At 49.6% G+C, this 12,228-nt stretch overlaps 1 protein-coding gene across 1 annotated transcript in view; it reads right to left on the bottom strand.

Moving 5' to 3' along the window:
- Positions 1 to 12,228, bottom strand: part of EYA2 (EYA transcriptional coactivator and phosphatase 2) — a 178,067-nt gene that overhangs the window by 15,977 nt on the left and 149,862 nt on the right. Inside the window, exons 10-11 of the mRNA XM_010835055.1 lie at positions 7,386 to 7,444; positions 1,683 to 1,843 (exon numbers count right to left, since the gene is read on the bottom strand). Coding sequence (XP_010833357.1) covers positions 1,683 to 1,843; positions 7,386 to 7,444 — 220 coding nt within the window. The remainder of the gene's footprint in view (positions 1 to 1,682; positions 1,844 to 7,385; positions 7,445 to 12,228) is intronic.

The following is a 12,228-nucleotide window of genomic DNA, read 5'->3' as shown; positions in this document are numbered from 1 at the left end:
TCGAGAGGCTGGGAGCCGCAGCTACTGAAGCCCACATGCCCTAGAGCTGGTGCTCTGCAACAGAAGCCACTGCCGTGAGAAGCCCCTGCATCACAACTCGAGAGCTGCCCCCTGCTCTCTGCAACTAGAGAAAAAGCCCGTGCAGCAACGAAGACCCAGCACAGGCCAAAAGAAATAATAGAAAAATTATTTAAAAGAAAGTTGTTACAGAGGTGTTGTGAAGAGCAAAAAAGCTATTAGACAAAAAAGCCTTCATAATAGAGCCTCGCATGGAGGAAATGCTCAATAAACATTCGCTGTTGCCAGGACTGCAGCCTCAGACAAGGCAGAAAATCTGTCCTGAAGGACTGATGCTCTACCCGCAGAAAGCAAACAGAGAAGAATCTAAAAGCGAAACTGAAAGGAACCAGTGATAAATGCTACTGTTTACTGAGTGCCTGCTGCATTCCAGGCACAGTCCTGCCTTTTGTACGCATTAACAACAAACCTTTCAGTCACCAGGGAAGCAGATTTATTTTTATCCCCATTTCACAGACTTAAGAAACTAAGGCTCAGGGAGTTAGAAAGTGGCCGCGCTGGGACTAGAAGTGGATTCTGTCCAGTTGGAGACCCTGAATTCTTCCCGGGACTCGACTCTTTCCGGGAATGGGGTCAAGGTGTAGACGGCAGATTCTGTTATCCACCTACTCAAATCTAATTCCCTTTACCGGCCAGTAGCTGGTTAGAGACATCGTGATAATCAAAAACATCCCCATGTACCTCCCGGGGAAGAAGCAGCCTCACCTGTTAAGAGTCAAAGGCCTAGAGAATTCCAGAAATATTGATCAAGGGCCTGGTCATTGGTGAACCCACCCTGCCTCCAGCCCCTTCCAGGTTTCTTGTTCAGTATGATAAACCAACGCTCTCCTGCCACTGAAGCTGGTGGCTTTCACGACTTGGCCGCACAGTAGAATTGCGCAGGGAACTCAGTAAGTCCCAAAGCCAAGCGGCAGCCAGGCCAAGGAAAGCAGAAGGGGAAATTCCTCGGGGGGTTCCAATATGAGCCAAGCTTGCGAACCAGTGTTTTCACGAATCACCTGGGAATCTTATTAAAGACACAGATCTGACTCAGTTGCCTTGGGAGGGGCCTGGGCGTCTACATTTCTCACCAGCTCCCAGGTGATGCTCATGTGGCTGCTCCAGGGGCCACAATCTGAGTAGTAAGGGCTGAAGCCTGTGGCCCTCAAGCTTTCAACAAGCATCAGAATCACCTGGAGGGCCAGTCAAGATACAGAGGGCCAGGCCCACCCCAGAGCTGCCGATCTGACAGGTTTGAGGTGGGTGCCAGAGAATCTGCATTTCCAATGAGCCTCCCGGTGACCCTGATGCTGCTGGTCCGAGGACCAGAGGTGGAGAACCACGGCAGGGCCGGAGGCGTGATCATGCACGGGCAGGACATGTCATCGCTTCCTCAGCTTCCCCAGACCCAAAGTGGGGGTGACGAGATCATAGTGCCCTCTCCCAGAGGGCGTCATGAGGGCCACCCCGGGTGAGCTAGGGTCTGCGGGCCTCTCGGAGCCTGGCGCTGCGCAGGTGGGATGTGAGTGACAGCATCCACTCTTGATGAATTCCCTTCGGTCCAGGGGTGCGCCCGGGGCCCAGGCAGGCAGACCCTCCGAGCGCCCTCTCCCCGGCCCACTCACCGCCGACGTTGTTCTTGTAGGTGTTGTACATCTCCTTCACCCGCCGGTAGCGGAAGGCCAGCTTCCTCATCCAGTCCACGCCGCCGTGCACGCCGGAGCCCAGGCACAGGTTGGCTCCCGGGGCCGAACTGTGGAAGCCATCGGCGGAGAAGTTGTAGGTGCTGGGGAGACGGCAGAGGGAGAAGAGACAGCGTTATTGCGGGGAGGTGGGAGCTTCTCACCAGGAGACTCGTGGGTGGGCTTATGTTTGCCTGTGTCCCCGAACGTGTGAGGATGCTCTGAGTATCTGCGTTCTGGGAGAAGCAGGATCAGAGCTTTCATTAACTTCCCAAACAACAGTGGCATCCTGTGCTCGTGCCCAGTCAGCATCCATTCTCTTTCCTTCTGGTATCAAAGAACATCTCTGTTTCCTTTTTTCTTTTTTTGAGGGGCAGTCATTCTGTTCCCTGCATGCAGTGCAAGCCAAGGAAAGCCTCTCTCCCCCCACTTTGGAATCTGAAGCTGGAAAGGCAATTCCAAAAAAGTGGTTGGCCTCGGTTCACCCCAAGAGAAGAGTCCAGAAGAAAATACCAGTGAGCTCTTGATACTTTGATCCCCAAATCTGCCCTGCCTCACATGCCTCGAAAGGCCTGGCGGCTAACCCTTTCTTCCTCTGCTGTGAGCATCTCTGTGTCTTTCCATAGGCATTCCCCACGCTAATTTTATCTTTTAAACTAGGCAGAGTCACACTTCTCTGGTGGTCCAGTGGTTGGGAATCCACTTGCCAGTGTGGGGGACACAGGTTCAATCTCTGGTCCCAGAAGATCCCATGTGCTATAGAGCAGCTAAGCCCCCCAGGCCACAACTACTGAGCCCGCAGTCTAGAGCCTGTGCTCCTCAACAAGAGAAGCCACCTCAGTGAGAAGCCTGCGCTCTGCAAGGAGTAGCCCCTGCTTGCCCCAAGTGGAGAAAGCCTGTGCACAGCGCTGAAGCCAAAAAAAGAAAAAATCAGGCAGAGTTGATTGCTGGTACTTTGTAGATAGAACCCTCCGTCAGCATGAAGCATGCCCTGGGGACATGTCAGAGCATCACAGGAAGTTAATGACAGGAGTGCCAGCTGGGAACCAGAAGGGGGAACTGTGGGCGATTTGTCACCTACAGCAGCTAGAGCGTGAGAAGGAAAACCCCAGGTCTCATGGAACACCATTTTCTTTCCCTCCACCGGAAGCCTGGTACAGGTCTGCAAAATCATGGGACGTCACAAGGCAATATGTGGACCAAAAACTTCCACAGTGAAGGTCTCTTCAGAGAGAAAAAGCCTGGGTGTGGTGTGGGGAGCAGTTCAGCGTGGTACCAGGGCCTCTCAATGGCGGCGGGGGCAGCTGGCTGACGTTTTTCTCTTCCTATTATTTTGTTGTTTCTGGATTATCTGTGATGGGTTAAGGGTGGAGATGTGATGCACTAGGAATGAAACAACACTGGGGAATTGTACCCTAGGTATCCCCAGTTCAACACAAGTGCTGCGACAGAGAAAAGGGAATTTGGAAGTGGGAAGTGCTGGGTCATTCTCTCCTGTGCATGGGGCTCAGCCTGAATATCAAACTGGCGACAACAAAACCCTTGCAGGATCCACAGAGATGCCTTACGTGATGCCTCAAATTTGAAATCAGATTTCACCACTGGGGCAGGCGGCCCAGGAGGACACTGAGCAGGGTGCCTTAATGTGAAAGGGCTCAGCTGCAGACGCAGGGATTCTCTCCAGAGGAGGCTGGATGGACAATCCCAGAGATACCAATGGGCTGACACAAGCTGTTCTTCAGACAAATTCTTGCCCATATGGCCATAAACACACACACATTCACCTGGGTCATTTTTCACAGACATTTGTGAGTGTGTACAAGATTAGAAGCAAGTAAGTCATAATATCAGCAAGTGGTGAGTTGGAGATGGTAGATTTGAATAGGGGTAATCACAGTCTCTGCTCTGCTTTTTACTGAATTACTCAGATTTAAATAGATGAGGAATTCCCTGGTGGTTCAGTGGTTAGGATTCCATGCTTTCACTGTTGAGGGTGTGGGTTCAATCCCTGGTCAGCGAACTAAGATCTCCTAAGCTGTGTAGCATGACCAAAAAAAAAAGAAAAAAGAAAAATACAGATTGTGTGTAATTAGCTTGTTCGACCACTAGCTTGATAACATGGTATTTAACATCGTAACTTCTGAGATCTTGAGAACATTACTAAAAAATGTCTTCTGCCTGGAGATAAAATGTGGCTGTTCTAACAACTTGTTTGCATGACTCTGGTCCCAGAGCTGACACCTGCATCTCCCAGAGGCTCTCGGGTTAACCCGCCCACCGCTGCTCTGTGTAGCACAGACTCCTCCCCACTGTTCCTGAACCGCAAGGGAGCCTCCCCAGCGGGTCTGGCGCAATGGATTCTGGCCCCAGAAGTCCTGCACAAGCTGGGACCATCTCTCCTGAGGACTGGAAAGTGAAATTATGGAATCCTTCCTCTTTCCCACTAAAGATGCCGGTGGGTTTGTCACACAGAGGTGTTGCTGTCACTTTTTTCTCAGCCCCTCCCTTGGGTGGCGGTGATCAGGGGCTAAAGAGAAATAAAATAAGCCCAACTAGTAAAAGGGAGCAGACAACATCTAATCAAAGGGACAGAGAGCCATTTAGTAAGGAGTATTCACTGTGCTGGGTACTTTTCGAGCACATTCTTTTTTTTTTTTTTTCGAGCACATTCTTAACCTGATGAGAAAGGGGCTATGTGACTTTATCCCATCAGGGCTCCTCTTTTCTAGAACTGACACTTTTTCTTTTTCCACCTGAGAATTTTGCTTTATTGGGTGTTTGGATAAATACAAGGTTACTTCTTATCTGAGTGACCACCACTATGTCTAATGTTAAATGGAAATCATTACATAGCTTGCTGTATATAAGGACTCTTACTCTGGATTTAAAAAAAATTTTAACTCATTAGTTTTATCAAGTAAAGGAAATTTTATAAGAGTTCTTTTCAATTGACACAGTAAAGGGAAAATATTTTGGATATTTCACAATATTTTATAAAAAATATTAAGACATTTTTTCCTGAAATTTAAGTTTCACATTTTGGAGTAGTATTTAAAACCACTGATATGAATAGCCTGATGAGTGATATTCAACTATAGTTTTTTTTTTTTACATATGTTGGGAAAATACGTATTTTTTATGAAAGTCAGTGGATTTTGATAAATTACAGCACAAAGACTATGTCCTTAGGAAGAGAAATTATAAGAGGAATGTTCATAAGGTTTGAAATACAAATGTTACTAAGGAGAATCATGCCCCAAGAACCCATGCTTTAAATTGCCACATACTCCTTCCTCTGTACTGTCAAGGTTCTCATCTTGCTAGAGAATTTTGTTTTTTCACTTAATTTCTATCAACTTCTTTTCCATTTTTTTTTTTTTTTAAGAGTCTATGGAAGAACAGCTTCAGACCACTTCCCATCCAGTGGTCTGAGCACCGCAGCCTCCAACGAGGAGCCGCTGGGCAGGCACAGAGGGCGTCTGTGTGACTGTAGAGCCATCTGTGGCCCTGGTTGAGTGGCGGTGAACTTGGGTGCTGGAGCACCCATTCACCCTAACGTTCCTCCTTTTCAAAAGTGGCTTCTTCTCCTTTTTCAAACTCTCTGGATCCCTGGAGAAGTGGAGCTCAGGCACGACCTCCTGGGTACTCACGGGAGATGGTACCGCGCATGTGCGACTTCCCGGACCAGTATCCACCGCCTCAGACCCGCTGGGGAAGCTCCCTTGGTATCGCAGGGACCGCTCAGAGGAGAGAATGTGCTACACAGAGCAGCGGTGGCGGGTTAACCCGAGAGCCTCCGGGAGAGGCAGGTGTCAGCTCTGGGATGGGTAGCCACCAGTAGCCCCTCCCTGGGTAGTGCAGAAAGGCTAGAGGATTTATTGAAAAACGCTGACTTAAAACTCAGCGGACACCCTGGGGAGATGGCTGGATGTGCTGCCAAGAGGTGGAGGGCAGGGCAGGGTGTCCATGAATCCTGCCTCCCGCACTTACCAGCTGTGTCAGGTTGGGCAAGTTACTTGACCTCTCTGCACCTCCTGTTCCCGTGTAAAACGAGGGTGGTAAGAGCCACTTTTCCCTAACTGCTGTGAAGGTGCAATGAGGTGAGCCATGTGAAGCATCTGGAGCAGGGCACGGTGCAAGATAAGGACGGTGCCGCTGTTTCTTTTCACTGTTTGTTTGTTTGTTTTTAATTAATTATTTTTTGGCCACCTTTGTGGCACGTGGGATCTTAGCTCCCCAGCCAGGGATCAAACCTGTGATCCCTGCCTTGGAAGCAGAGAGTCTTAACTATTGGTCCACCAGGGCAGTCTCAGTTTTTACTATTAACTGAGGGAAAAAAAGGGGGGAGGCGTTTGATGCCTAGCACACAGTAGGTCCTTAACAGATATTTCCTGAATGAACACATGGGGAATTTGGCTCCTAGGGGCAAAAAACACCCTTGGATTGTGGATTCTTGAAGTGAGTTGGTACCCAACAGCTTAGCTCGAGTCAGGGTTCAGAGGGGCACCGCTTTCGATGCAAGCCAGCCACTACAGCAGAGAGGATAAAAATGGAACGCTGGTTGCTTATTGCTTTGAAAGGGAGAGTGGTTCCCAGGGATGACTTCATGGAAAGGACACAATTAGCCTTGATCTGGGATTTATTTACTCCATAAATTGAGCAGTCCTGGCGGGCCCTGGAGCCTGGTCCTGGCCAGGCCTGACTGCAGAGGATTTTCTGAATGGCTAATTAAAGCAAAGCAGGCGATGCCTACCAATCACTTCTAATTGAGCTGGGCTTTGAAAAGACTTGCAGGGCTCAGTAACAGACACTTTGATTTCTTTTTTTTGGAGTAAGTTGGAAGACACACCTCAGAAGCCAATGCTAAGCAAAATTACCACAAACGGCCCACAAGCAAAACATCGTTTTGGTCTCACAATACTTTTGATGGGCCGAGAGGTGCTGAATAGTGATCATTTTGATAAGCACAGATTAACAAGGGTTTTGTTTTTATAGTGGGCAGGCTTGGAACATTCCTCAGCCACATTCTTCAGAAAGCTGTCTCATTTTGAGCAGTTGGGGACCTTATTTCCGGAATTCATGTCCTTGGAGTGATTTTCCTAGAAAACCAACATACCATTTATTCATTCAAGAAATATTTTTGAGTGTTGACTGTGTTGATCTTATATCAGATTATATATATATATATATGTTAATGAGTGCAGTCAATCCTTGGAAAAAGGTGTACTAAACTCTTGATGGTAGTGATTCTGGGAGGCAAGATTAGGAGTGGTGTATGACAGTTTTTACAATATGCATGCATTAGTTTATTCTTGCGGGATCTTAGTTCCCTGACCAGGGACTGAACCCGTGCCCCCATGCATGGATTACTTTAGTTAGCAGGGCAAAAAAAGACCCACAAAGAGATCAGCAGAAGCAGAGTTACAGGGGATTTGTGGGAAGCTCAGCTCCAGTGATTTGAGATGATGTGGAAGAAGCTGCAGGGTCGGCGGCATGACTGTGCTTTTTGAGTTCAGAGAAACAAGTCCCAGTTATGGTGGAGGCAGGCACACCCTTCACTGATAACCAGCCTCCTCTCTGCGTCCCAGTGATAGGTGAGCTTGATTCGCAATCAGAAGGGGCATTTTTGATTCCCTGAATTCCTACCTTAAATCTTGCCCATTGTCATCAGATGAGACATCGTCCACGTGGATCTGGTCACAATCCTATGGAGAATTTGGCAAGAAGAGAAAAAGGGAGATATGTGACTAGTGAAGCTGATGCAGGCTTTGAGAGCTGATTTCATAAGCTGGAGGGTGAAGGAGTACTGGACTGGGAGTCAGGAGTCTTGAATTCCAGTCCAGACTTTGCTACTAAATGTTGGGTGACCTTGGGTAAGTCTCATCCTCTTCTGCCTTTGGTTTCCTTATGAAGGAGCTGCTTGGCTATAAGGGGTGGTAATGACTGTATAATTTATCATGCACTCCCTGACAGTTTTGCAGTGTAAAGGGGGCTGCTATTAGTAATACACTGGGAGGACAGGCACAAAATAGGACCAATCCAATCTCCCTCTGTCCCCAGGTACACTAGGACCTACGGTCACCATGGCCATACCGTGGAAGCCTTTGCTTTGTTCAAGGTGCTTCCTCTGTGTGGAGGGCTCTCTGCTTTCATCTGCTTAGTGAACCTTGTATTCTTCAAGCATTAGCTTCCGGAGATACCCCCTGCCCAAGTTCCCCTCTGTGTCCCACCATCTGTGACCATTATTTATTGAGCACTTACTATGTGCCAGGCATATAGTTTGAGCTTCCCTGGTGGCTCAGAGGGTAAAGCGTCTGTCTGTCTGCAATGCAGGAGACCTGGGTTTGATCCCCGGGTGGGGAAGATCCCCTGGAGAAGGAATGACGGCCCATTCCAGCACTCTTGCCTGGAAAATTCCACGGACTGAGGAGCCTGGTAGGCTACCATCCATGGGGTCGCAAAGAGTCGCACATGACTGAGCAGCTTCATGTCTGCTATGTGCCAGGTTACCCTTTCAAGCACTGGCCATTCAATGGATTCCAGTAACAAGCTGCCGGCCACCATTCATGTTCTCTGCAGAAATACCTTAACACGTGGCAGTTAAGACAGAGAGGAGGGGAAGGACATTGGTGGGCACGTGACCCAGGTTCAGCCAATCAGAGACCCAGGGTCCTCTGGCCACAGTGATTGCTTCAGAGATGAGGGTGTGGTCTCAGATGGACCAATGAGAACCAGCCCTGGGACTTTTGAGAAAGAGGAGCTCTCCTTTCCCTGGGGCTGCTGGATGGTGGGGTTAAGCCTGGGGCTGTTAGAGGAAAGCAGGTCTGGGAGCTGGAGAGAGGGATAAGGTCCGATCACATGACTCGCTCTATCCCGCCGCAACTGAGAGGAGGCCACCCTGACCACTATAGTAGGCTGAACCGCAGCCCCCCCAAGATGTGTTATGTCCTAATCCCAGGAACCTCACAGGGCAAAAGGAACTCTGTAGATGTGATTAAGTTAACCATCTCGACATGGGGAGAGTACGCTGGTTGGATCCTGAATGTAATTACAAGGGTCCTTGCAAGTAAGAGGCAGAGGGGTATTATTTGATGACAGAGAAGAGAACTGGAGTGAGGTGCATTGAAGGTGGAGAAAGAGGCCACAAGCCAAGAAATACAGGTAGCTGCCAGGAGTCGAAAAAGGCAAAGAAACAGTTTCTCCCCTTAAAGCCTCCAGAAGAAACGAGCTCTGCCGACATCTTCTGCCCAGTGAAATTGATTTTGGACGTTTGACCTCTAGAGCGGTGTTGTTTTAAGCCACTAAGTGTGTGGTAATTTGTACAGCAGTCACAGGAAAGGAATACACGGACTTTTCTGTTTAGGGAGTGGAGAGGGGTTTTCTGCAGTTGGCAACCAAGAGGCAAGGATGATGCCAGTGCCCCCAAGGAGGCCACATGCAAATCCCACCAATCCTGTGAAGAGCTCCACCTCCATCATAAAGTACATTCAGGTGAAAGATCCATAAGGCAAAAATCATGTGTGCTGTGCGTGCCACCATGGTACTGATTATAGAGTCAGGCTCTGCAATCTGATCGCCTGGGTTTGGATCCTGGACCTAACCACTGCCTAGCTGTGTGACCTTGAGCACATGACACAGCCATCCTGAACCTCAGAGGTCAGACTGGCAAATGGAGATAACAACAGAACCTGCTTACATGGTTAACGAGAGAAGAAAAGCCTGGTGCTACATAAATGTTAGCTTTGATTACTATGTTAAGATTTGTAAACATCCACGTTTTGCTTTTTTGCAAGACAATTTCAGGGCGTAGAGACCTCCTAGTAAAGACTGTTAGAGAGAGAAGACACACGTGGAACTCTGAGCTTGACCTCTGAGAAAAAAACTGGTGGTTACATCCCTGGACTCCTCACAGGAGGAGACACGCTGGGGAAAAAAATGGTGCTATCAACATCTTGAGCAGATTTCTTTTTACACAAGGAGGAGGCTGGAATTCATCTTTGAGGACAGGAGCTTTGCTGGGGGATAATGGAACCACCTTCCCATCACTTGTGAAAGATATACAGAGGGAACCTGGTTGTCATGGAGATACAGGGGGCAGGGTGGAGACAGTCGTACCTGGGGAAGCCTGGGCGGCTTTGTGGGGATGAAGGTCGGAACCTAGAAGAAGGGGTGGTGTGGCGCTGACCCCTCCAAGCCTCCTCACGGGGCTGTGGACTGGAGGGGGTTTGCTGAAGCCTCTGGCTTGGGAAGAGGTTTATGCCCAGAGTCCCTGGCCTGCTTTGCCCACAGTTCTGTGGCAGTGGCGAAGCAGGACTTGGGGTCCTGTGGCATGGGACCTGGTGTGTCTGAGGTCCCTGGGGGTGGGTGGTGCGCTCTGACACGCCTGGATGGCAGCAACAGCAGGGAGGTCCGCCCAGGGGCTTCCTTAGGGTCAGCCCTGGGCAGAGGGCAGCCAGACCAGAGGGCAAATGACATGGCGGCCGCTCAGCGGTGACTCCGACTGAGAGACTCTTTGGGTAGTAGTGGGAAAAAAAAACCTGGGAGGCAATGAATGACCACTCTTCAAGCTAGCAGACATCTGGCTGACACCTAAACCGTTTCTATGTATGATTCCACATCGCCGTTCTTTCCATGCACCCAGGATTCTAATCTCTTGGTGGTATAATTGATCCCTGTCCCTGAGACGGCGTGTTCTTTCCTAAAGAGTTGTGATGGCATACCTCTGACTGAAAAGGTTCTATAATCACGTTATCTAATACAGTAGCAATCAGCCACACGTGGTTCTTTTTTTGTTGTTGTTAAATATTTAACTTTATTTATTTGGCTGCTCAGGGTCTTAGTTGGGGCATGCAGGATCTTTGATCTTCATTGCAGCATGCAGGGTCTTTAATTGTGGCATGTGGGATCTAGTTCCCTGACCAGGGATCAAACCCAGGGCCCCTGCATTGCAGGCACAGAAACTTAGCCACTGGACCACCAGGGAAGTCCCCACACGTGGTTCTTTATAGTTAGTTAGAATTAAATAGAGGACTTCCCTGGTGGTCCAGTGGTTTAGCATCTGCCTGCCAATGCAGGGGTCAAGGGTTCGATCCCTGCTCCAGGAAGATCCCACGTGCCACAGGGCAACTAAGCCTGTGTGCCACAACTACTGAGCCCACGTACTCTGGAGCCCAGGCTTTGCAACAAAAGAAGCCACTGCAGTGAGAAGCCCACGTGCTGCAACTAGAGAAGGCTCATGTGCAGCAGTGGAGACCCAGTGCAATCCAAGATAAATAAATAAATTAAAAAGTTCCATAGAAAATTCAGTTCCTTAGGTCTATTTCATGGGCTCCATAGCCAAATGGAGCCAGTGGCTACCATACTGGATGGCGCACGTTTCCATCACTGCAGAAAATTCCGCTGGACAGCACAGCTCTGGAGGGACAAAGGAACAGGGTGGACAATTTCACTGCTGTGTTGACAGGTTCAGTTAGGGAAGAGCTTGAGAGCTGGCCAGGAGATGTATCTCATCTAGCCCAAACTGTCTTAAAACAATAAAACATTTTTTGGAAAAACAGCTATCTCTCTCCCTGCCTCTCTCCCTCACTTCCCCTTCCTCCCTTCTCTCTCCCTTCTTCTCCCTCTTTCTCCGTCTCTCCAGATTTTCTGCTATTTTGAGAATTTACATGCTCTGGCAAGGCAGGGCTTGCATGCCTCTGTCCTGATCATCCACAGCCTCAAGCTCCATCTCCACTCCCCCACAGCCTCTGCTGGGTTTTCCTCACTTTACCTCACTTGGGCCCCCGTGAGCATCCTTGTTTGAGACCCCCGATCCAGAGCAATGTCATCAAGACGGAAGGATCCTAGGACCCGCCATCCTAATAGGTTAACGAAGACTGTATTGAAAAGCCAGTGCTGACTTCCGAGACCCAGGCACCGAGGAGAAATTAATAGCAGATTTCCCCCAGTCCATTGCTTTGCCTGAAATTGGAAAAACACTGCCCAGTGGCCCCCGGTCCTTCCCTCAGGCTTGAAAGCTGCTCCGGGGGGTCACCCAGGCTCTCGGGCCCCCGGGCAGGGTTCCCTGCACTTTCGCTGACGTCAGGGGAAAGGCATGAGGGAAGGCTCTGGTTTTCTCATCTGCCAGGGGATTGTTGGGGGCGCTAAAGTGTGACAACAGTAGCGATCACATTTCGGGCTTAATAAAATACCATGACGCTCAGCTAGACGCTACCTCATACTCCGCCAGCTGACCTGGATCGAGTTACCTGCCGAGCCGGCACCGAGGGGAGCGGGACAGGCCGGAGGATGTGAGGATGGGCTGGGTCCCAGGGGCGAGGACCCCTGGCTCCTCAACTGGGCTGGGTCCTGGGGGCAAGGACCCCCGGCTCCTCAACTGGACTGCGTGGGGGACAGGCATCCTCACGCTGAGGATGCCAGCTTCTCACTGCCCAGGGTGCCTTTGGCCTCTCTGGACTCAAAGTGTGACTATAATTTTGGGGGGGTGGAT

This window comes from Bison bison, unplaced genomic scaffold, assembly GCF_000754665.1.
Source record: "Bison bison bison isolate TAMUID 2011002044 unplaced genomic scaffold, Bison_UMD1.0 scf7180017864038, whole genome shotgun sequence".
NCBI lineage: Eukaryota > Metazoa > Chordata > Mammalia > Artiodactyla > Bovidae > Bison > Bison bison.
The sequence above is the reverse complement of the archived record's forward strand: the minus strand, read 5'-3'. Positions and strand labels throughout refer to the sequence as shown.